Raw genomic sequence first — 24,207 nt, 5'->3', positions numbered from 1 at the left:
GATGTGATCATCTTGATTTTGATATGAGGCCAAATTCAATTCAGACACTTGAAACTTGGCATTTGTTTAGTTTTTCAATGCCGTTCTAACCTTGGAAATAGAAAGCATTTAAATCTGACAGGCTGCCAGGTCATCTGACCAAGATTTGTAGAGGTACTTTTTAGATCTGTTGGAACTGTTGCACTGTTTTCAGTTTCCTTCCTTATGTAGCCACAGCACTGCTGTTACTCAGATCAAAGAGCTGTGAGCATCAGGAAAAGAAATGTCTTATAAAGTAAGCTTTCTCTCTTACATGTATTGACATGTTTATGTAATTTTTATAAAAAGGTTTTTGATGACCGCTTCATAGTCAGCTGTTACACATCTTCATGCTTCAAGTAATTCCATTTAAATAAAAACAACTGTGGTGGGGTAAAAGCAGGAAGTGAATTTCTAGCAAGTTTAACAAGAAGTTATACAAATGAAAACTGTGGTTCAGTGGTTCTCAAACTATGGGTCGGGACCCCAGACCCATTTTAATGGGGTCGCCACAACTAGCTTAGACTTGCAGGGGCCAGGACCGAAGCCAAAGCCTGAGCCCCACTGTCTGGGACCGAAGCCTGAGGGCTTCAGCCTTGGGCAGTGGGGCTGAGATTACAGGCCCCCTGCTGGGGCTGAAGCCCTTGGACTTTGGCACCCTCTCCCCCACAGGGCGGCGGGGCTCTGGCCTCTCACCTGGGGTGGCAGGGATTGGGCAGGCTAAGGCTTCGGTCCCCCCTCCTGAGGTTGTGTAGTAATTTTTGTTGTCAGAAGGGGGTTGCGGTACAATGATGTTTGAGAACCCCCTGCTATAGTTACATAAAGTGAATGAGATTACAACAAAACCATATTGTTTTTCAGCCATATATGAGGTCAGTATGCTGACATACAGAGCAGATTTGTAAAGCCATTTGGAAGACATTAGAAATGTGTAGAATAGCCAATAATCTGTAGTTTTTTACTGGCTAAAAGAGGGTTAAATATTTAAGTCCTGCTGAAATCATGTGTACCAGTAATAATGCCTAGTTCCACATCCTGACCCATCTCTACATAGTAACAGTGTAGAATTACATAATTTGGCAGAAGGCAACAAGAGGTTTTAAAATTATTGGACAATAATTAGTGGCTGCTAGGGAAGATGCAATAACATTTCAAAATCTTGACTGATTGGAGGCTCTGGGTAAAATCTTCAAAAGTTCCTAAATGACTTCGGAGTCCAGGTCCCATTTTCAAAAGTGACATAGGCATTTAGAAGCCCAAGTGAAATCGACATCCAAAGTCAATGGGACTTAGGCTCCTAAGTCACTTAAGCACTTTTGAAAAATTTACCCTCTGCTTTTTTTTTCTCTCTTTAAATCATCTAATAGTCTACCTGAGTTTCCATTTTTGCAAATGTTAGGAAACTCAACTGGACTCTCATAAAAAAAAATGTACAGTACCATTCCAAATCTAGATGATTTGTTTTTTCTCCTTGAAAGAAATTGTAGTTTTATATTTCAATTTAGGATGTGTTGCAATTTTTTCATGTTCAGTTAAATCAAGCTTCTCCCCACAAAAACAGCAGATCTTGTACTTTATTGTAGCAAGTTAGTGTAAATGTTTACATTCGTAAATGTTTTGAGTCCTTGCATAATTACTATACTTAAGCATTACCCTTTTTAAATTCTGAACATTATAATCAGAGCTCCTAAAAGATCTAAATAATGAGGTCCAACTCCAAAACTGCATACTGAATCATATTATGAATCACATCACAGAACAAATGTATCATTTGGAATAGAGAATATTTCACTTGAACTCTTATGTAGCTGATGCTTAAGAAACATTTTAAAGTGAATAAAATATAAATAGTGGTTGAATAAATCTAATATATTTAACAAGCAAATGGAAAGACTGAAATGTTGCTCATAGTGTATTGTGTTTCATAATTCAAAAATGTCTCTTTATATTATGAATCAAATCAACATTTTGCAGTGGCAAAAGAAATCACTTGTGAAAACTAAATGAGAATTTATTATTTGGGGTCATTAATCTATAACAAAATATATGCTTTGGGAATTATTAATAAAAGATTAGATGGAGGAAATATTGTAACTAAAGCACTGAGACAGCAAAAATAAGAAAAAAATAATTGCATAAATATATCACAGCTAGTAGGCAATTCAATAACATTTTACTAAATATTTTAGAAACACAGTGTAGGAGCACAATACATGCACTGTATTCACTCCAGAAATATATGGATTCAAGAATACTTAATATCTTATTTCAAAGATCTTTAACATCAGAAAACTTTGGGGAGAGGGAGGGTTAAATTATGGACAGAATACTATGACTGTTTTAGTCTCACATTTGTCTGACAGTCACTAATGTATGTATATCTAGAATTAAAACCAAAAAGCCAGCCAAACATAATAGTAAAATAATCATAATGGGGGGGGGAATCAGAAATCTCCCTAGTTGATTTATATGTTTATCATCATTTCTGTGGTACTCATCACCATATAATCTGAGTACCTACTTATTGATATAAAAGCAACATCACAGTAAGATGTTTTTTTAAAGTATTACAGACAATGTGTGCAACAATGCCTATACCTGAGTAGTGGCTTTTTCAGGGTTTTATAGTAGGTTCATTTGCACCCACAACAACCATTAATCCCACTAAAGTCACAGACCTGAGTGGCACTGCAACACCATATGCCTGGTCACGACGCCCAGAGTGGAGTGCTGGGCCCAGCCTCGTGCCACTGCTGGGTGAGTGTGGGGCATGCTCATTCTCCAAACCCTGCCCTCCACGCTGAGCCTGGATTAAGGTTGCGGTGCTGTGGCAGAGGGTGCTGCTGAGCCTGACCAGTGTCTCACTTAACTGCAACAAGAAACGCTTAGTAGACTGCACCCATTGAATCATGAGGCTCCATCTGCCCCGTTATAGCTAAATTTACCAGAATTTCTGTTCTAGGGGGCCATTTCCAATTCTTTATTCCCTTTTTGTTTTTTATATCAAGCTAAATTTGCCAGATTTATTGTCAGTGTGGGCATAATTTGTATTCTACATTATGGGCACCTTGTGATCCATGACCCATTACAACTGGGGGTTTTCCTCCTTTTCAAAGCATGGAGCCCTCTCTCTCTCTCTCTCTCTCTGTTTGTTGGGGGGTTTTTAACCAAAGAAGCCCTCTCTAGCTTCAGGATGTACTGCCAACAGGTGGAGCTGTTTAGAGAACTGATTGCCTCTCTAACTCCCCAGTGTCTGGCCTCCACTGGAAGCTGCGGAATGTTCCCTTCGATTCTCCTTTCTCTGTCTCCAGGCAGGAGCTTTTTTCACGATATGTATATTTTTATTTTTCACCCTTTCCTTGGTGCTCCCTTGGTAGGGAGAAGATATTTTTAAAACAGGACCCTGCCAGACAGTGGTATTGCAAGAGAAAACACAGCAGTGTAGCAGGCTCAGCTAGGATCAAAGAGGCTTCTGCTGGTGATCAGTTGTGCAATATTGCACCACTCTGTAGCAACGTGGCACACAAGCCTTACGCCATTTGGGGGCGCGGATTCAGCAGTGCAGCAGTGGGAGCCAGCTTTTCAGATCCTCCAAGCCAGGGATCCCTGCCCACTTGGTGCTCCAGAGTAAAGTAAAACATCGCAACAAGGGCTGACTACAGCAGTAGCAATGTGGCAGGCAAGCCTTCACTTGTTTGAGGCTGAAATTCAGCAGCAGGTCCTGGCATTTTGGAAACAACAAGCCAGGGGTCCTTGGCTGTTTTGTCCCCTCCCCCCACTTTCTTCTTCTGACTGAAGTGAAATATAGTGTCCAGGAGCATCTTCAAGAAGCTGCTAAATCAGAGGGTTAGGAAAAAACCACAGCACAAGATGCCCCGCTCCTTTCAGACTGCTACAGTAACTAGGTATTTTTGACCCAATTATTCCAACAAGGGCCTTAGCCAGTCCTTGTTATGGTCGGTAACTTGAACCCATGCCCTGTCATTGCTTCTGTCAGTCTCTCTCTCTCCTTGGGGGGCAGGTGTGACTCCCAGAGGTTCTGAAACCAAAACAACAGGTTTAAAAAACCACTCATGGCTGAGGTTCTCCATATTTGGTACCAGTTTCCATTATATCAAGGCAGTCCGAGGGTTCTGTGCACTGGTCATGGTGCACCTCTGAAGGCTACAAATTTTTGTGATTATCAGAACCAGGAATCAGCTTCTTTTCTGCAGCACTGTGGGAGCTCAGATAGTCCCACTCAATTCCAAGCAAGAGGTTGTCCTAAGACGCTCATCAGAACAGTTTTTTAAAATTATAGCAGCTAGAAAGGTGGTTCTCTTCCTTAAGTTTCCGTCCAGAATTGGTTGCCACTCATGAAATGTAACACCAGGGCTACTGTTGCACGCTAGAGCAAAAAAGCACAAGCTAAAAATCCTGAATAGAACAGGAGGAATTCTTTTTCCTGGAGCTGAAAGTTTTGCTGACTATGTATTACACTGATTGTTTGTTTATAGTACTGCCAACTATTTGCTGGGTGTTTTCCAAGCCCTCATAAAGGGGCTCTGCTCTGAGGCGCTCACAACATAAGGCATTTTAGGATTAAATCCACATATATTTGAGCAAAAGAGCAGTATGTAGGTTACGTATTTAAGCAGGTGTCAATAGGATGCTATTGAACAAGAACTAAATCATTTGAAGTTAACAGAAAAGTAGTAGCCTAGGAACTCATGGTCTCAGACTCGTTCAGATGTCAGTTCAGCATCCTTGAAACTCCTGATTAGTGGGAAACTCTATTTCAGGATCCCCTCAAACTTTCACACCTACAGCACATTGAACCCAAGAGGTTTTACCTTCTAGAGCATGAATATTCAGGAAAACTCATGAACTTCCTGCTCAATTCTATAAATGGTTTTCAAATCTGGGCATTTCAAGGGTTCTGCAAACTTGAACCTGGTGGTGCTCTTGAAAGGTCAAAGTTCCCCTGTATCTCACAACCAGGGACATATTGCAGTTCTTTCTAGATGGGCTCTTGATTGGGTTTGAGTCCTACCTTCCTGAAGGACCAAGGCTCAGTGTTAGGAGACATATTCCTTGTAGCATATTCCTTCTACATCTAGCCCTTCTTTAGCAGCACTCTCACATTTTCCAGGACCTTCAAGTTGTGTCTCTTCAAAATCTGTCTGGAATCCTTATGTGCATCTTTTCCCTGGTGAGGTGAGATTCAGGGCTGCACCAGGATTCTCTGGTTTTCACTTGAACCAATCTTTTTTAATTTGCTTTCCTTATGTTTTAAGCCAGGGATAGGCAACCTATGGCACGCGTGCCGAAGGCGGCACACAAGCTGATTTTCAGAGGCCCTCACGCTGCCCGGGTCCTGGCCACCGGTCCGGGAGGCTCTGCATTTTAATTTAATTTTAAATGAAGCTTCTTAAACATTTTAAAAACCTTATTTACTTTATATACAACATTAGTTTATTTATATATTATAGACTTATAGAAAGAGACCTTCTAAAAACGTTAAAATGTATTACTGGCACGTGAAACCTTAAATTAGAGTGAATAAATGAAGACTTGGCACACCACTTCTGAAAGGTTGCCGACCCCTGGTCTAAGTCCTTCAACTACCAGGATAATTAGTTTCACTGTTTAGCAGTGATTGAGACATTCAAATTCTGTTTATGCAAAGCTAATGCTTGAAGAAAATGTTAGGATTAGTTGGCTGCCTAAGGAAGGGTGCAAATCATTCACTATTTCCAGCTGGATAAATTCAGGAATTTTTCAGGCCTCCTACAGATTTTTCACAAATTACACTCCTCTTCCCCTTCTGTGAGGGGTCACTTATTCAGGAACCTTGCCATTTCCTGGCAGGACAACACAGTACTTCATTCAAGCAATTTTACTGTGTGGCTGCCCAGTCTCGGTATATTCTTTTCCTTTATCTGTTACTTTACAGTAGAAGTGTTATCTTTATCTTATATTATTTTTGGACAAATGGTTCTGCAGTTTCATTCTTGGTTTTCTTCATTAAAACCTTTCATATGATGGAAGAAGGAGAAAGAATAAAAGCAAAAACTCCAGACAAACAAAAAATCAATCTTCAGATAAGAGTTTTTTTCCCTCTCAATTCAGTTTTCTTCATTTAAGTTTCCCTCCGGTTTGTGGGGATTTGTTTTGCTGACTACAACCCACTTGTAAAATATCATAGAGCAGCAGTGAAAGGTATAATTCACTTAGCTAGTTGTAATTTTTCATTCTCTGAATAGGCACATGTTGCTTCGTGGCCCTCCACCCAAGGCGTCACTTATTTTTTCATCAAATTCCAGTTGGAGGGGAAATGTTGCAATCAGTCCTTTTTCTCTTGCAGAACATTCCTGCAGAGAGAGAGAGAGAAATGGGATTTTCTCATATTGGGATCTAAGTCTTCATTTCCATTTTTTTGTATAATAAATTAATAAGATGCAAAAGATGAAGTATCCTGCCTGGAAACAGTGAATCTTTCATAATGATTATAAATCAGAATTTATAGCTTGTCTTCTCAGTATAAGCAGTTGGCTGGGGTGTTGGAGAGGCGATCAGTTCTCTGAATAGCTCCAACTCCTGGCACTACATTGTGAAGCTAGGGAAGGGTGGCAGGAGGGCCTAACGAAAAAAAGAGGCTCCTTCCTGTTTGGAAGATGAGCAGGAATAAGAAGAGTAATGGATCACAGAGCATCATGTGCCAACTTAAGAAAATATATGGATAAGTAAGTAAATTTTTACCATTTTTTTCTTTAGTATAATCAACCATAATGGTTCAGCCATTTTCAAAATCAGAGTAGGAACAAAAATACTTTTCCTGTGATCTCCTGTGAACAGCACTCATGCATTAGTGGTAGACGTTAGAAACGTGGATTTTGGCAAGAAGTGGTTCCTAGGTCAGAGATGTGTCTTTTGTTGGTCTCTTGATGATTGGCTGTGACTTGTCAAAGTCATACTGGTTTTTTAAGTACTTTGTGCATGTACACTGGATTTTGAAATGCAATCGTTCAGTTGTTTGCCAGTGTTCTACTAGTTCTGCACATACGTACATAGCTTTGGAAAGTTCATAGGCAATGCTGTCTTTCTCTGTGATTAATGGTGTACAGAGAAGGAGTCACGGGGATGACTTGTATTACTTGTATGTACTCTTAGGATGCTAAGCTTGGAAATTTGATGGGAGTTGACCACCTAGCTCACTTGAAAATACCAGCCAAAAGCCCTGGGTAGATAAGAGTCCTGACTGTCCTAGCAATTCTTTGTTATCTCAGAAATACTTTAGGTGCTGCCATTTTTAAAAGCCTGTATTACTGTACTGTTGAATCTGCCATTTCTTATGTTCTGTTTAAGATTGTAACTTTTTTTTAAAGGGCATGAAAAATCTTCTAATATTTTTGTACCTTCCTTTAGTGAGTTCTTGGTGACTTTCATTAATCACAATTTTCTAGTTATTCTCTGATTCTGTGTTTTGTTAGTTTTTTCAACGTTTTCCTGAGTTGAAGTCACGCTTCTAGCTTTGTAATAATCCTGGGTCTTGTCTTTAGCACTTCCTGAAGCATACAATGTTAAGTTCCTCATTTCCAGTGACTGGGTGCTGTATCTCAGCTGTTTTCAATAAGTTTAAATATAGCCCTTCGAGATACATTGACAATGTGAGTCAGTATATGAAGCCAGACTATATTCTGTGTAATAGTTTGCCTATTGGTTTCTCATTTCCTTCAGAATTTGAGAGGAACCCTATCTGGGTCTGCCACTTGTTAACTTCTAATATCTTAATTTGTCTATCACCAGATTTGGCATCACCTCAAGCCATTTGAACTCTTCCTCCTCCTTTAGAAAATGTGTATCTGTTTCTGGCATTTGTTCCCAATCCTCCTAGGAGACCACACTGAAGCAAATAATTTAATATTATTTTGTAGAGTCAGCAAGTTATCTGTTTTATGTTAGCTCTTGTGAGTTGTATGGACTCTTCCACTGTTCTTCCTTGCATATTTGAATTTTTTTTATTCTCCACAGCCCCCCACCAATGGTGAGTTTGAGACCTTTATTTTCAGGATTTTTTTTCCCCATTTGCCTAATTCAGGTGGGCTAATTTCTGGAACTCTTGAGAGGTTTTGAAAGGTATAATGCTACCATAGAGCAGGAGTTCTGTCCAGCAGGTTTGTGGGTCAAGATGGTGGCCAAGGCAGAGGAAACACAATAAACTCCAAAACATGCTTCTGCAGCTCTTGCAATGCCCAACTTCCTTCAGATATCAAGGACCTCTACTGCACTTGTTTCCTTTCCTTGGCTGACATTAAACCACCATGCACTTAAAGGCCCTGATCCCGCTAATCACTGAAGCATCTCAGCAAGAGAGTAGCCCCATTGACTTCCAAGTTATTAAGGTAGACATTGGTGGTATAATTACTCAGAAAACTAATGTGGTTGACTGACTAATTTAACTTGGGCTAAATTAGCATTCCGTGGTATTGCAAAACCTATTGTTGTTCCTTGTCCTGAGCGGTTAGCCAGTGTTTGCTTTAGGAGGAGAAATCTGTTATCACGGTCAGATATTTCTTTGGTGCAATCTTGTTTATTTACAAAGAATGTACACAAATTCTCATTTCCCTGAACACAGTAGGAACAAACAGTGGCAATTTCCTTATTCAGAAATCCAAATTTGCTTTCCAGTGACTACTCTACCCAAAAGGAGCTTTTTCTTGGCTTTGTCCCAAGGCTATACTCTCAGTGCTTCCTTTCTTTCTATTGGCTTTCCCTGGCTTTCTAGTTGCTTTCTGCCTCTGACACATACAGCTCCAGCCAATCAATGCCCCACCCTTGCATTTGCGATCAGTTCCTCTGAAACATCTGGCAGCCGCTGTTGGAAGACAGGATACTGGGCTAGATGGACCATTGATCTGACCCAGTGTGGCCATTCTTATGTTCCCAGTGAATTCCTCAGCCCATACGGCTCAGTCCCTGCTCAGTCCATACTATACTGGCCAGTGCTTTGGGCAGTGGCTTTCATCAGACACCCAACATCACACAAAGGAGCATTTCATTGTTCCCTCATTTAGCCTTGATAAAGGACGTTCAGCGCACCCATTGACTAGATTGTGATTGATGGGAGCCATTAACACTTTCCAGCATCCCAGAATCAAAACAAGGATGTGTGGGTGTCAAGAGGACACCCCCACTAAGCCTATTTCATATCTACCTTGTGATGGTAGCAGATGAAAATCAACGAAGAATGATGTGAAATAAAGCATCACCACCATGACTGTTATTTATACCTTGTGCACACTGTCCATAGGAATGAAATATCTATTTTTAAAAATGTATCAAAATGCTGTGTGTGAAGAATATGTTGGTAGCATTGAAAATATATTTAAAATATAAAATTGGCACCCATTGAGATGTAAAAAATACAAAATCTGATTGAGGTCCATAAGTTTGGTTCCACAGTTAGCAGGGAGCACAGAAAGTCTGGTAGCTTGTGTGAATGGCCTATATCTCTGTGGAATTTGAAGGCTAAACCTCTTTCTGCATGAGGGTCAGCCCACCCTACCCCCATGTATGAGACTAAGCTCTGAGTTTTCCATGCGCCTTTGTGGGAAGTATTGTAGCACTAATATATTAAATAAATCTTAATTCCATAGTTTTATTAATGAAAAAGTCCAAGGAATTTATTTTTCTGCACTTATCAGTATTGCTATGAAAAATATAAAAGTAGGAAGTACTTCAAGTTAAATGTTACAGTTGCATGGATATTCCCCCACCACCAAGTGATAAAGAACTAGATCAAACACAAACTACTTGTCTTCACTTTCATGGTTCTTCATTGCCCATCCCCCACCCTACCTATCCTCTCTCATTCACTACCAAGATGTCAGCTTTTGCCTCCAGAACCAGCTCCATTACCCACTTGTTAAGTTTTCAAACAAGCATCTTCATGCTTTCTCTCATACTGCCCCCACACACTTGGGAGAAGCTGTCCGGGATCATCCACAACACTAACTAGTTATCCTCCTTAAAAATCTCCTTTTCCAAGATGCCTATAAAAGCTTGGCCATGATTAGGCTGCTGGTGTGCTAAGACTACTACCTAGCATCCTGACCAATCCTTGCATCCATGTACTGTCTCTTTGGCTGTCTGTCTGTTGATCTCTCTGTTGTCTCTTGTGTTATCGTTAGATTGAAAGCTCTCTGGGGCAGGGACCATCTTTTTGTTCTGGGTTTGCACAGCACCTAGCACAGTGCAGTACTGGTCTGTGACTGTGGCTCTGAAGTGCTTAAGGAGTATAAATAATAATGATTCCATGTGTGACAGGTTGGGTCACAGAAAGCCCCTTGGGACTGCCACCTGATGTGCTGGGACTAGCTCTGAGCCCGTTTTCCCTGGCAGCTTGGGACTTCAGTACCCTGTCTTGTTGAGCCAGACACACTAGCCTGCTGCAAACAGAGACCCAGGTCTGAACCACATCCCCCACAAGCTGCAGGCTTAACTGAAAGCAGCTTAGAAAGTGCTCCTGTCTCTAGCACCCAGATACCCAGTTCCCAATGGGATCCAAAACCCAAATAAATCTGTTTTACCCCGTATAAAGATTATACAGGGTAAACTCATACATTGTTTGCCCTCTATAACACTGATAGAGAGATCTGCACAGCTGTTTGCTCCCCCAGGAATCAATACTTGCTCTGGGTAAATTACTAAGTAAAAAGTGATTTTATTAAATATAAAAAGTAGGATTTAAGTGGTTCCAAGTAATAACAGACAGAACAAAGTGAATTACCAAGCAAAATAAAACAAAAACATGCAAGTCTAAGCCTAATACAGTAAGAAACTAAATGCTGGTAAATCTCACCCTCAGAGATGTTTCAATAAGCTTCTTTGACAGACTAGACTCCTTCCTAGTCTGGGTCCAGCAATCACTCACACCCCCGTTGTTACTGTCCTTTGTTCCAGTTTCTTTCAGGCATTTCTTTGGGGTGCAGAGGCTATCTTTTGAGCCAGCTGAAGACAAAATGGAGGGGTTTCCAGGGCCTTGTATAGTCTTTCTCTTGTGGGTGGAAATCCCTTTGTGCTCCTGTGTAAAATCCCCTCAACCTGATGTAGTTTGTAGTCACCTGGGCAAGTCACATGTCTAAGAATGATTCAGCTTTTTGCAGGCCGATGTCATTGTTTACATGTTAGTTTGAACATTCCCAGAAAAATTCAGATGTGGATTGCATCTCCCAAAGTCCATTGTTAGTTAAGTACTCCCAATTACTTGAATAACCCCTTCACACTATGTTGACCAAATCTGCCTTATGTGCTTCCTACAGCAAACACTTTAAATACAAGCATAGAGCCAACGCACATAACTGCAGATATAAAAATGATAGATGCATACAAATAGGATGACGATATTCAGTAGGTCATAACCTTTGCAAAGATATGTTACATGGCATATCTAGCATAAAACATATTCCACTTATGTCATATTTACACTCATAAGCATATTTCTATTAATCATTATGGGATGCAACATCACACCATGTTTATTTTTAAATTCCATTTTATATTACTCATCAGTGGGAAGTAATGATTTTAAATGTCAGCACGTGTTGTGGGCAAGCATGCTGCTGGCATGGAACATAAAGATTCCCAGGGTGTCAAACAGCATAAAATTGTCATGGGTTCACTATTATATATTGGCTCGGTAGAGTCAGAAACAGAATTGAAATTGACTATTGCAACAGAATGGAAACATTAGGTGCTATTTTCTATCCAGGCTACGTTTGTGTAAAGAAAATAAGTGGAAGAATTAACATGGTGTGTTCATTTGTCTGCAATGTATCTGAAAGTTATAATAGGCAGATGTAAAATGACACTGATAACCTGAACACGTACTCTGTGTTTATGTTGTGAATAAGCATTTAAGCATGAAAAAAGACCCTCTAGTGAATATGTATTTGTGTAAGTTCCCTGTTTCCAACTTTATTTTTCCCCTTTGATATTCTTTTAATGTTCCAATATTGACAGGTTTGAATTCTACTATATTTTGTCTTGCCATTTTGACAGGATCTAAGGAGGGGCTTAAATTAATGTAATTATCTACTTGAATTTATTGTTCAAGGAGTTTGGCATAAATAACATTATATGAGCCAGATTAAGTAGTCCTTTTGAAGATAGTTTCTTCATTTCTGCATATGACACTTTTTATTGCTGCTAAGTATCTACAGATTCAGAATCATTCAGCTGTAATGCAGATGAACTTTTCCCATGCTAAATATTCTAAGTGATTAGTAAACTTCTGCAAAACATAAAGAATATGAGATCCAAGAAACTATATCAACCTTTTACAAATTCATTCAAGTTTAATTATTAAAATAATGCTGTGCATGTCTTTGGTAATCTGTCTTGATTAATTATCAGATCATTTAATTTTCTTTAGCTCTTGAAAAATATTTTGTTTTCCCTTCAGTTTAAACATGTACATAACAAAGAAAATACTAAACATAGTTGTGCTCTTCATTCCTTGGACAGCAAAAGTGAAGGTTATATGATAACATAAAGGGGGGGTGGAACTAACAGCCCTATTTGTTTTGCATTTTGATCAATTTCTTTGACGCCTTGACAGTTTGATATTTGGATATTTATTATGCAGAAGCAGAATATATGTATTGTGAAAAGACTGATTTATTTTCAATTGCAAAAAAAAACGTTTTGGTGAGAGTGGCACCTTCTAAAATCATTTTTCTTGAGATCTTGGCTTGTATATACTGCATAGTTTCAGAGGTCTTAAACATAGCTTCTGCCAACTTAATGCAGCTTGCAAAGCAATGAGCTGTGAAAAATTAGGATCACAATGTCATGATCATAAAACCTTCTGTAATATGTGCATAAGGGTCTTTGAATGATTTCAGTTAGAGTCACAACTCTGAGCTTTCCTGAATCCCATGAAGCTCATTGAGATACAGCCTAGACTGCAGGCACCACTGTTTTTATTATGAGTCTTTCAATCAGTAGGAAAAATCCAAAATATACTTTCCAGTGTCATCCTTCTATTGGTGGGAAAACCAAAAAGGATGTGGGGGAATAGAAAGTTGCAGGAGCAAAATAAATGTAGAAGTAGAGGAAATGAAATAAATATAATATAATGAAATAATTAATGGAGATAGCCCATCTCCTAGAACTGGAAGGGACCTTGAAAGGTCATAGAGTCCAGCCCCCTGCCTTCACTAGCAGGACCAAGTACTGATTTTCCCCAGATCCCCAAGTGGCCCCCTCAAGGATTGAACTCACAACCCTGGGTTTAGCAGGCCAATGCTCAAACCACTGAGCTATCCCCCACCCCCAAGCAAAATTAAAGCAAAGAAATGAGAGGGATCATAAACAAAAAGTGAAACAATGTGCATGGTCAAGGGAATCGTCAAATGTAAGAGAAAGTCTGAATATAGACACAAGGAAAGAAGAATATGAAAAACACACAAATAAGTGAATCACCTTTGCAGGGTTTAGCCTTACTAGAAGATAGAACAGTTTGGATATAATATGTGGAAATAGTACAAAAAATGCTCAGTTTGGACTATGGAGAAATGTAAGTCAATTTTATGTTGTCAGAGGAATGTGAACCAATATTACCTATCGGTTATAAACCCATCTGCTTCATTTTCACTTTCAGATTTAGTTCAAGGTGTTGCTGATTATCTTTAAAGTTCTGAATGGGCTGGAACCATGAGGATGTGGGTGTGAGTTTCTGGGACTGAATTTTCCAGAATTTGTTGTAGGGCTAGGGGAGAGGGGGTATTTCTCATCATTAAGATTCATTTCTCTTTGTCTTCCAAGCCAGGCACAATGGCTCATTTGTTTGATTTAGCTGTTGTTTGATTTGTTTCTCCTCCTCACAACATGATCCCCAGTGCCTGACTACAGCAGTAGTGGTTTTGAATAATGCCTACACAATGTGGGTAATTTCATTTAGTATTATAAAATGTTGAAAATAAATGCCTAAATGCAGTTGTTATTCTATAAACCTTTAATAACTAGTTAAATTTAGTTTTCTCATACTGACAGCAGATTTTTTTCTGTGGTAAAATGATCAACTTCACCGAGTTATGGTTGAATTATTTTGAACCCCTTTTCACCTATCCCCACCCCCATCAGTCTGTCTGGCTGGCAGTTCAGTTCCCAAAAGAATTAGAGTATGTCGTCTTGGTTTTCATTTATATTTATGTAAGTATTTCCTAGCTTTACACTGTGTAGTTTGAGTGTTTCACAGATCAATTTTTTTGTGGCGTCATGCACAGTCATTGTGTATGATTCCAGGAGAGCGCACTTGAGAGAGCAGCACAACACATTTTAGCACCTACAAGTTACAATTCCTGATGCAACTCCTTCTCTCACATTTTTAATTTTTTTGTAGCCTACCACATAGTGGTATCTCGCTGCTCTTTTATCCATAAAAAATAATCTTTGTATGCAGCCTCATGTTTCCTTCTGATTGCCATGCCTTTTCTTTGTTACTACGTGTTTTGTCATTATAACTCATTTCCTTGTGATCTGCTTTTGGGTCAGGAAAATTCTTCTGTTTCCTGCTTACTATTTTACATACCTGTTACAGTACTTATTCATTCTCAGTCCTGTGATAATGTGTAACACTGAGATCCGATTCAGTGATGATTTGGCTGTTCAGCAATGGAAATTATAGCCAAGAACTCTCAGGCATGTTCTCAGCAAAGCGTAAAAGCAAAAGTTAGCATTTATAGGAACATAGAGCAACAGTCTGACAGAAAAATTCATGTAATGTGGTGTGAACTAGAATCAAGAGAGTTGGTGCAACTTTGTCTCCTACTATTAGTGTAAGAATTTATTATAAATATTGGAAAAGAAGGAAAATATGTTTAGTTGCAATTTCCATTTTTACGTTTGCAAGGCATTAAAAACATTCATGTTTTCCAGGTTAAAACAAGAATGTTACATAGACATTGTAGGTCTTTGGTTACTCTTCAATCATACTATCAATCTCAGCTAGGAAATTAACTGGTACTTAGTATAACTGGAGAGTTTCATTTTACTGTCTAAGTATCCACAGCTGCACCAGGAATGTTTTGAAAAACAATTTATTCTGATTTTGATTCATGAATATGAAGAAAGATAGAAGTGTGGGAAATACAGAACTATTTATTACCAGAAGTTCAATTTCCATGTTCAGTTCCACAGGAATGACATTGGTATGTGCATCTGTGTTTAAATTATTAGTTAATGCTGCTATTACAAGTTGATTGTGTATGAGTTTATAGTAAAATGATCAAATCTAGTCTCCTTTCCCAAGCCGGTAGCTAAGTATCAAAAGCAGTAACAGGAAATAGAGTAGATTATTTTCTGTAGTCATTGCAAGATGTAGTTGCTAGAGAGAGGTCTTTAAGTACTACATTTGTTGGATAGAATTATAACCGTGTACAGTCTAGTTAACACTGTCAGCATTTCGAATTTTGAACCTGACTTACTTGTCAGCAATTTGTTTATGACTTGGCATTATAAAAAAAAATGACAAGGTATGTAAGCTTGAGAAAGTTGTGTTCATTTACAGGTCTTTCTTGCAGAATGCTAATTTAAACAAATACTTTCTTTTAAATAGTTGGTGGCGGATACAGGTCATCTGAGTGCCAAGTTTCCTTCACTTTGCTGGGCCCTGGCTCTTAGTTTTCTGATAATCATTAATTTAGGATTAATTATGCAGCCAAATCAAGGTTGTTTTATCCTTCTACATTGCTGTTTTCCTGTTAATACTTAATTCACAGTCTGAGGGCCAACAACCTCTGCCAAGAAAGACTGTAATACATGCATCTGACGAAGTGGGCATTCACCCACGAAAGCTTATGCTCCAATACATCTGTTAGTCTTAAAGGTGCCACAGGACTCTTTGTTGTAATACATCTGTAAGCCTCCTAATGTGAAGGAAGAGGAGGAGCTCAAAAGTGACCTTCTTTTGCATACTGCTATACTGTGAATTAAAAAAAAAAACTTGTTTGAACAGGAAGGATGATTAATCTTTGGAGCAACTTTTCTAGGGGCATGGTAGATTCTCCATCACTTGTCATCTTTAAATCAAGACTGAGAGACTTTCTAAAACATATGCTCTGACTCAAACAGAAGTTATGGGCCTGATGCAGGAATTAGTGGGTGAGGTTCTGTGACCTTTGTTGTGCAGGAACTACATTATCATAATGCTCTCTTCTGACCTTGAAATCTATGGGTCTTAAAAAAAAAAAATCTACTTTAAAAATATGTTAAATGCATGTTTACTGAACAGATCTTAAAGATTTCATAAGAACGGCTATATTGGGTCAGTATCCTGTCTTCCGACAGTGGCCAATGCCAGGTGCCCCAGAGGGAATGAGAAGAAGAGGTAATCATCAATAATCCATCGCCTGTCACCCATTCCCAGCTTCTGGCAAACAGAGATTAGGGACACCATCCCTTCCCATACTGGCTAATAGCCATTGATGGACCTATCCTCCATGAATTTATCTAGTTTCTTTTTGAACCCTGTTATAGTCTTGGCCTTTACAACATCCTCTGGCAAAGAGTTCCAGAGTAGCTGCTCTACAGTACATTGGTTAAAAAATATTTTCCCCCAAATATTACACAAAACATGCATTTGGAGTTGTAGTTGGTCTATCATGGAAATACAGGATTTTTTTTTTTCCAAATAGAGCATGATTCGTTAGGTAAATAAAATGAATGCCTAAATATATAATGAATAAGTATATGTTTAGCCTATACTAAAGATTCAGAGTGGCTAAGCTAAAAGGCTAGTGTTTTGATGGAATATGGTGGAATTTTTAGGGAGGTTTTAGTAATAATGTCTGAAGTATGTGACACTGCTCAGGGTGAATTTCCATAATTTGTGTAGGTTCATGACATGTCTCCGTTGGATTAGGTTTGCGTAGGCCAAAGACATCATTAAGAATGATAAAAGAAAGAGAAGTCAAAATGGTTCCATTTCACATACAAAAAAGAAACCTAACTCTGCTGTTTCCAAAACTTACTCATAGGCAAAAATAAGTTCATAACCAGTGGAATGTTCCAAACATTTTAAGGGCATTGCTTATCAATTTTATTGTATATTAGGTTTCTTAAAGCTTATCCTTTCAATTGTAGGAAGAAGAATTGGAGACTCAAATTTCATTTCTCCAAGGACAACTAAATGACCTAGAGGCCATGTGCAAATACTGTGCAAAAATGATGAATACACATCTTGGTAAGTGAAGTACCCTAGACAATTAATGCTGGCCTATAAATCTTTCTGGAGGTTTTTTCCATGTTTGCATACCTGGAATTAAGTAATAGTTCTGTAGTATAGTGCATATAACTTTGTAAGTCATGTTATAAACAGAATTCATGTACCAAATTGTTGTAACAGATGTTTCTAACCACCATATCATTTTTTCCCTCTTGCTTTTAAATGTGAGTGCTTTTTAGCCAGTTGATTAACATAAGGATAAAGAGCAGACATGCTGGGACAGGTGGCCTTTTCTTGTTCTTAGATTTCTTGTATTCTTAAGGACCACACAACTCAACTCATTTTACAAGTCCATGTGCAGTTCAGCTGCTACACAGTGATCCTTGATACATTGAAGTATGTTTGTAGAAAATCTATATATTTTCATCAGATGTAATGGTGTGGTGATTACTTTCACTACATAAAAATGTTTTGTTACTCCAGGCTGGTTCCTAATCTCCTCTGCCACTTCTTGGTCTGACATTAGCAGCAGAAGACATGAATTAACAAATAATTGGTGTATTGGAAAACGGGATCAACAATGAAAGTTATTGGATTTATATAATACCAAGACAAATTGCCAAAAAAACAAAAAAAAAACTGCAGAGGAGCCCAAGATATGTGTATGTAGATACAATAAGCAATGCTCTTATAAAATTATATTGAGCCAAATTCCAAGAATTGTCCTATTCAGCCACATAGTGTAAAAACTGCCAGTACTACAGCCCTCACTAGAATCTTCCAGCCATATTCTTTTTGACAAAGCAACCTTCACTTGGACCCTCCAATTATCTCTCTGGCTGTGCTTCGCCTGCGTTTTCCAGTCCTGGATACCTGGTAACATTCCAGGTAACCTGTAGTCAAAGCTGTTTATTTTTCTGATTGCCCATCTTTTCAGTGTTCCAGACTATATAGTCATGGAGAACGAGGCTGCTTCTTGACACCCACTGTCTTTGTACAGTCCTTAGTTCCAGTCCAGTGAGTCTAAGTCTAGCGAGGCATATTTTTGACCACTCAAGATTCTGAATTTGTACTAATGCCTTTTTGATGTATTTTGCATTAAGAGTTTGCCTCAGTAGTCTAAACATCTTATTTTCTCCAAGCCAGTTTTGGAGCAGTTAGCTTACCCTTTGGAAGCTCTTGAAAGCTTTGGAGCTTAGTTCCATGTAACGTGGCTTTGAGCTTGATGGTGTTCTGGGTCTTTCTCTTGTTTTTTTCCCTCCAGTTTCTCTTTCAGGATGTAGTCCTTTTCTTGAAGACCACAGAGGTAGGAAGGAAGAAGGCCCAGCTGCCTCTGGAAGTTTGGATGTAGCACAGGGGTGGGCAAACTACGGCCCGGGGGACCGTGCGGTCTGGCCCCAAGCTCCTGGCCCGGCAGGCTCGGCCTCGGCCCCGGCCCCTCCCCTGCTGTCCCCCTCGCTCGCAGCCTCAGCTCGCTCGCTCCGCCGCCGGCGCAATGCTCTGGGCGGCGGGGCTGTGAGCTCCTGGGGCAGCACAGCTGCAGAGCCTGGCCTGACCCGGTGCTCTGTGCTATGTGGTGGCGGCGGCAGCCACTTAAAAACTCACCAATGAAGCTCCTTGGCAGACATCATCCTCGCATCAAGCGATAGCCGAAGAAGAAGACAAGAAGATACCCCAAACACTTATCACTATGCAGATCCAACTGGGGTTTAGGCACCTTTTTAATCTCCCTTCTTGAACCTGTGGTAATGACCAACAGCCTTCTTAAGACAAAGTATTTTTATTTAGTAGAAATACTAAATAAACTAATAATAGTTTTTATTTAGGAAGAACCTGTATGCATGTCTATCTTGTTTAAAGCACTACCATTCCATAATGTCAACCTGGGCAGGATTATCTTCTTCAGACACCCCCATGGGTGTCTGTGCCTGCGTGTCTCTATCTGGTTCTCCCTCTAAGTGTGTCCTTTTAAAACCTTCCCAGCCTTCATTGTTCTTCAAGAAGCCCCCTGGTCAGACAAGATCCTAGGCTGCCCTGAGAGGGCGAGGTTATTGGAACAGTCTCATCAGATTTAATATTTCTGGCTTTGTCCCTTAACAATCCTCAAATGGAAGCTGTTAGACAACTATCCTGAGACATCTCAACTCTGCCTGGGTTGTCCACGATGGTACCCTATTGGGAAGAAGTTCATCAGAAATATTCATGCAGAAAGCACAATGCCAGTGGCAGATCAAGGTACACGATTAGCAGTTATTAAAGAGCACCCCGATATTCGTCATACTGAGAGCACGATTCTTGACTTGGCTACTCACGTTAAGAGTTGTGATTGGGCAGCATTGACCTGTCCCCTCTCCAGTCAACATAATATGCTGAATTACATGTGTTTGAGCTGGAAGAGATTCATGAAGACAAGGAATGCTGTTTGAATGGACTTTTATTTACAATAGTCCAAATTTTACCATAGAATTATGTATTTTTCTCTAGAAACTCTACTACATTTGCCAGTCATTTTTAACAAAGATACTATGGCTGTTCATCACAAAATTATCTGTAGAATAAATGAGTGTACTGAGTATCAAAAATAGTTAATGGTTGCAGAATATTTTTCCTTGAAGTTATCTGAAAATGATTTGTGACATTCTGAGTAAGTTTTTTAGTCGCCTTCTGCTATGGGGATATGTTTATTACCACCAGTGACTATAATAGTTCATTATATAGGTTACATATTTTTCATAGTCCAAAACTGCTCAAAACCACTCTTGAATCCAATATCCTACTTTAAATCTTTGAACCTCTTGTAATTATCTATTTAAGCAAATCCACAATTTTTCTTTTACATAATAGCCCTTTGTATGAAAATAATTTTGTTTAAAAAAAAATTGTTTTGCACAATTTTCCACACCACCACAAAATGACATCATAATTTTTTACCTAAAACATGCCAATTTGTTACCATGGGATTGAACAAGAGATTGCCAACATTATAAATTCACTCCATGGAATCCGAAGAAGGAACAGATGGTTAGAATGGCAATTTTTGTTTGTGTATATACACAAAAGCTTTCTCATTAAGTCCTCATCTACTTCTCTTGCTGCAGCACACACTGACGACATAATTATATGTTTATGACTTGGCAGTATGGAAATGAATGATGTTCTATGAATATTAGAACTTAGTAGCACAGGGAGGAGTTAAAAGTTGTTTTTTGTGTGTGATGAAAATGAATTGAAATTGGTTTATGATCCCTGAGATGGTTCAATAAGATAGATGCGCAGAGCTTTAACCTTCTGGGATTTCCTTTCTCCAGTGTAATATGGCACATCCGCGCACGTAGGTCCATGCATTAGAATGACCATTAACTTCCCAGTAAAGGATGGCATGTGCCATGGCTGCTGAGAAGGTCTCGTGACTCTTAACGCATCCTGCTGCCAATCTTTATATTTGTATTAGTGGATAGGAATGCCAGGTTGGAAGGTGGATCTTGATTCTCTTCTCTGCTCTGCCACGAACATGCTTTGTGACCTTGAAAAAAAATCACCTAACTTTCTGTGTCTGTGTGTCCATTTGTCAAATGGAGATGCTCACGAGAGTTTTGTGAAGCTTAATTAATAATATAAATGAAGACTGTTAATGCAGCTGCTGGTGAAGGAATTTACTCGCCATTATTTTTACTCCAGCGTCATCACAGCTACATTTCCCTTAATGTTTCTCTTCACGTCTATTGGTTTTCTTCAGGAAATAATATTCTGATCCTAGTGCCCTTAATACTGTGATAATATTGTTCCTATAGTTTAAAATGTTTTTCAAAATTTTTCTTATGAAAGGTATACTTAGTGTACCGGGGCACCTCAGGATGCAGTGCTTCACAGAGCTTTAATTTACTTGTTAAATATTACATACAGTTTTACATTTAATATGTTATGTCCTTATTCATTATTCCTTCTCTTCTCTTTTACTACACCTCTACCCCGATATAACGCGATCCTCCGGAGCCAAAAAATCTTACCATGCAATAGGTGAGACCGCGTTATATCGAACTTGCTTTGGACCCCTGCTCCTTGTCCCCTGACCTCCCCCTCCAGAGACGCCCATCCCTAATCACCTCCAGGACCCCACCCCCTACCCAACCTCCCCTGCTCCCTGTCCCCTGACTGCTCCGACCCCTATCCACACACCCCCCCACTCCCTGACAGGCACTCACCAGCAGCGGCAGGAAGCGGAGCAGCCCGGCCCCAGCCCGCTTCACTCCGCCAGCTCCCAGCCACGGCGCGCCGCTTCCCGCCGCCGCTGAGTGCGGGGAGGTTGGGGAAAGGACGCCCCCCCATACTCACCTGCAGCGGGAAGCAAAGCGCTGCGGCCCCAGCCCGCTCTGCTTTCCTTGCCCCGGCCCCAGCCGTGTCGTTGGGAGGGGGCGGGAGGTTGGGGAAAGGTCCCGAACTCACCAGCAGAAGAGGAAGCAGAGCAGCCCGGCCCCAGCCCGCTCCACTCTGCCAGCTCCCAACCGCGGAACTCCGCTTCGTGTCACAGGTGAGTACGGGGGGGGCGTCCTTTCCCCAACCTCCCCGCACTCACCGGCAGCGGCAGAAGCAGAGCAGCCTGGCCCCAGCTCCACTCCGCCAGCTCCCAGCTGCGGCGCTCCACTTCCCACTGCAGGTGAGTACAGGGAGCGTCCTTTCCCCAACCTCCCCGCACTCACCAGCGGCGGGAAGTGGAGCGCTGCGGCTGGGACCTGACGTGCTGATCCGCTGGGATCGCTGCTTTACCGAGTTGTATGCGAACCCCTGTTATATCGAGTCGCGTTATATCGGGGTAGAGGTGAATAATGTAGAAGCGTCTTCCTAGCAGGTTCAAAAAATGCCCCCAGTGTGGTCGTAGAATGTTCCTTAAGGACAAATGTGACCTCTGTCTGATGTCTCAGAGCAGATCATGACTAACCTGGTCTGTGGGATCTGTGCGAGACGTCACCATGTTTTCTCAGATCCCACAGTGACTGCCTGAAGGCTTCCCGGCCCCCACTGAGTTTGTCATGAAAGTGAGTTTGATGTGTTAGTTTAATATCAAGTCAGTCTGGAAGGCCTCAAAGAGAAAAGCTGCATGTGTTTCATAGCCAAGTATCACAGCTGGACATTAAGCGCTAGCTGATTTGGCACAGATCCAATGACACAGGTTCTAATACTGGCATTTGATACCCTCTAAATTTTCAGCGCTCCAGCATCATCAGCATTTGGAGTCTGTCAACGTGCTACATCAGAGGGGCTCATCTCTTGATTCAGGGACAAAGTCCAGTTTCTCTTGCACACAGATCTAAATCCGGAGACAGTCTGAAGCTGTGGGCCAGGGACTGTAATATATGATATGTTCGTGCAGCACCTAGCACAATTGGGCATAGCAGGGTTATGGCCTCTTATCACTACTGTCTTATAAATGTTAAATAATAAAGTAGAGCTGGACTCTGAAATCTATCGTTCACCATCTGCCTCTGGAATACAGGAGGGGACTGCAGTGGTCTGGCTTTAACAGGAGGTGTGCCAGAAGTTTTCACAGCTGCTCAGTGATGATGTAAACTTGTTTGGGGGAAAAAATAAGAGGTTAACATGACAGAGATAAGGTTCACCTTTCATTCCTTGGGGTCTGTCGTAATGCAGTGGTTCTCAAACTTCATTGCACTGCAACCCAAAAAAATTACTGCATGACCCCAGAAGGGGGGATCGAAGCCTGAGCCTGCTAGAGTCCCACCATCCTGTGCAGGAGGGCCAAAGCCCAAGTCCCTCTGCCCTGGGTGAGGGGGCCAAAGTTGAAGCCCTCAAACTTCGGCCCCAGGCCCCAGCAAATATAATGCCAGCCCTGGCGACCCCATTAAAATGGAGTCTCAACCCACTTTGGGATCCCGACCCACAGTTTGAGAACCGCTGTAATGGAATGCAAAAAGAACGAGGAGTACTTGTGGCACCTTAGAGACTAACAAGTCTAAAGTGCCACAAGTACTTCTCGTTCCTTTTGCTAATACAGACTAACAGGGCTACCACTCTGAAATCTGGAATTGAATGGAGTGCTAAATTGTATTATACTGTTCAGCCACTAGATGATGCTGGGTGTAAAATACCTCATGCCTGGCAGAGCTTTAAAGGATCTTTTGATGAATACTTCTGGTGTGCATAAGCAAGCATTATCAGAATGAAGGAGCAAGGACTTGCCCCCAGCAGAGGCCTTTGGGTCTTAAGTTTCAGACCTCTAAATATTGAAAACCTAAACGTCTCCAGAATGATTAGCAAGGCACCTGGTATTTGCCTTGGAGGAACTTCTTGTGAGATTAAGAGCGTTGTGGCAATATCACTTTGAATGTATGGGTCCTCTGCACTGTTAAGCCAGTCTGCACATTTGGTTTTGGTGGAAATCCCACCAAGCTGTCCAGCTCAAGTTATGTTATTGAGTTAAGTTGTACCGAGAAGAGAGATTGTAGGAAACGCAGTCCTTTCGGACAAAAAGTGCTATCAAGCCCATGCCATTGATCTATATACAGTATTTGTAAAGTGTGTGCAATGTAGTATTGAATTTTTGTATTAAGTGTAGTGTGATAAGACTGAAGATTATGAAATGGAAATTATAGCTGACTCTGCAAGCCCAGGTTGAAATGAAACATTTTCTCATCTGTAGGGAATGAGTAAAATAAATTTAGTTCCCTTTTATTTGGGGCATAATCCATACTTTATAAATTCGGTGTTATTGAAAGTGCTGAAGGAAAAAAAAACACCTCACCACCCTGCCCTTTAATTCAGAGGGGGCTGTTTCTTTTGTAAAAGAGCAAAAAAAGCTTTAAAAGACTGTTTTAAAAAAAAAAAAAGCCCCTCCTATTAAATAAAGTTTATTTCATATTTTTAAATGAAATGTATGAAACAAAAGGTAGCTGTATAGCTGGCTTGTCAGAGAGCTGATTCTCTACATGCTCAGATCTATTTAGAGACAGCCTTTTCTGTTCTAT

The 24,207-nt window shown here is 40.3% G+C and overlaps 1 protein-coding gene across 2 annotated transcripts in view; it reads left to right on the top strand.

Annotated features, from left to right (window-relative positions):
- Window positions 1–23,139, top strand: part of LOC135978527 (TBC1 domain family member 5-like) — a 54,949-nt gene extending 31,810 nt beyond the window's left edge. The window contains exons 3-4 of one of the 2 annotated variants that reach the window (XM_065579440.1): window positions 17,146–17,245; window positions 22,433–23,139. In XM_065579440.1, the coding sequence (XP_065435512.1) occupies window positions 17,146–17,245; window positions 22,433–22,536 (204 nt within the window). In that variant the 3' untranslated portion in view covers window positions 22,537–23,139. The remainder of the gene's footprint in view (window positions 1–17,145; window positions 17,246–22,432) is intronic. The other variant, XM_065579439.1, reaches the window with a different exon arrangement.
- Window positions 23,140–24,207: the final 1,068 nt, after the last annotated feature.

Source organism: Chrysemys picta, unplaced genomic scaffold (assembly GCF_011386835.1).
Source record: "Chrysemys picta bellii isolate R12L10 unplaced genomic scaffold, ASM1138683v2 scaf297, whole genome shotgun sequence".
Taxonomy (NCBI): domain Eukaryota; kingdom Metazoa; phylum Chordata; order Testudines; family Emydidae; genus Chrysemys; species Chrysemys picta.
The sequence above is the reverse complement of the archived record's forward strand: the minus strand, read 5'-3'. Positions and strand labels throughout refer to the sequence as shown.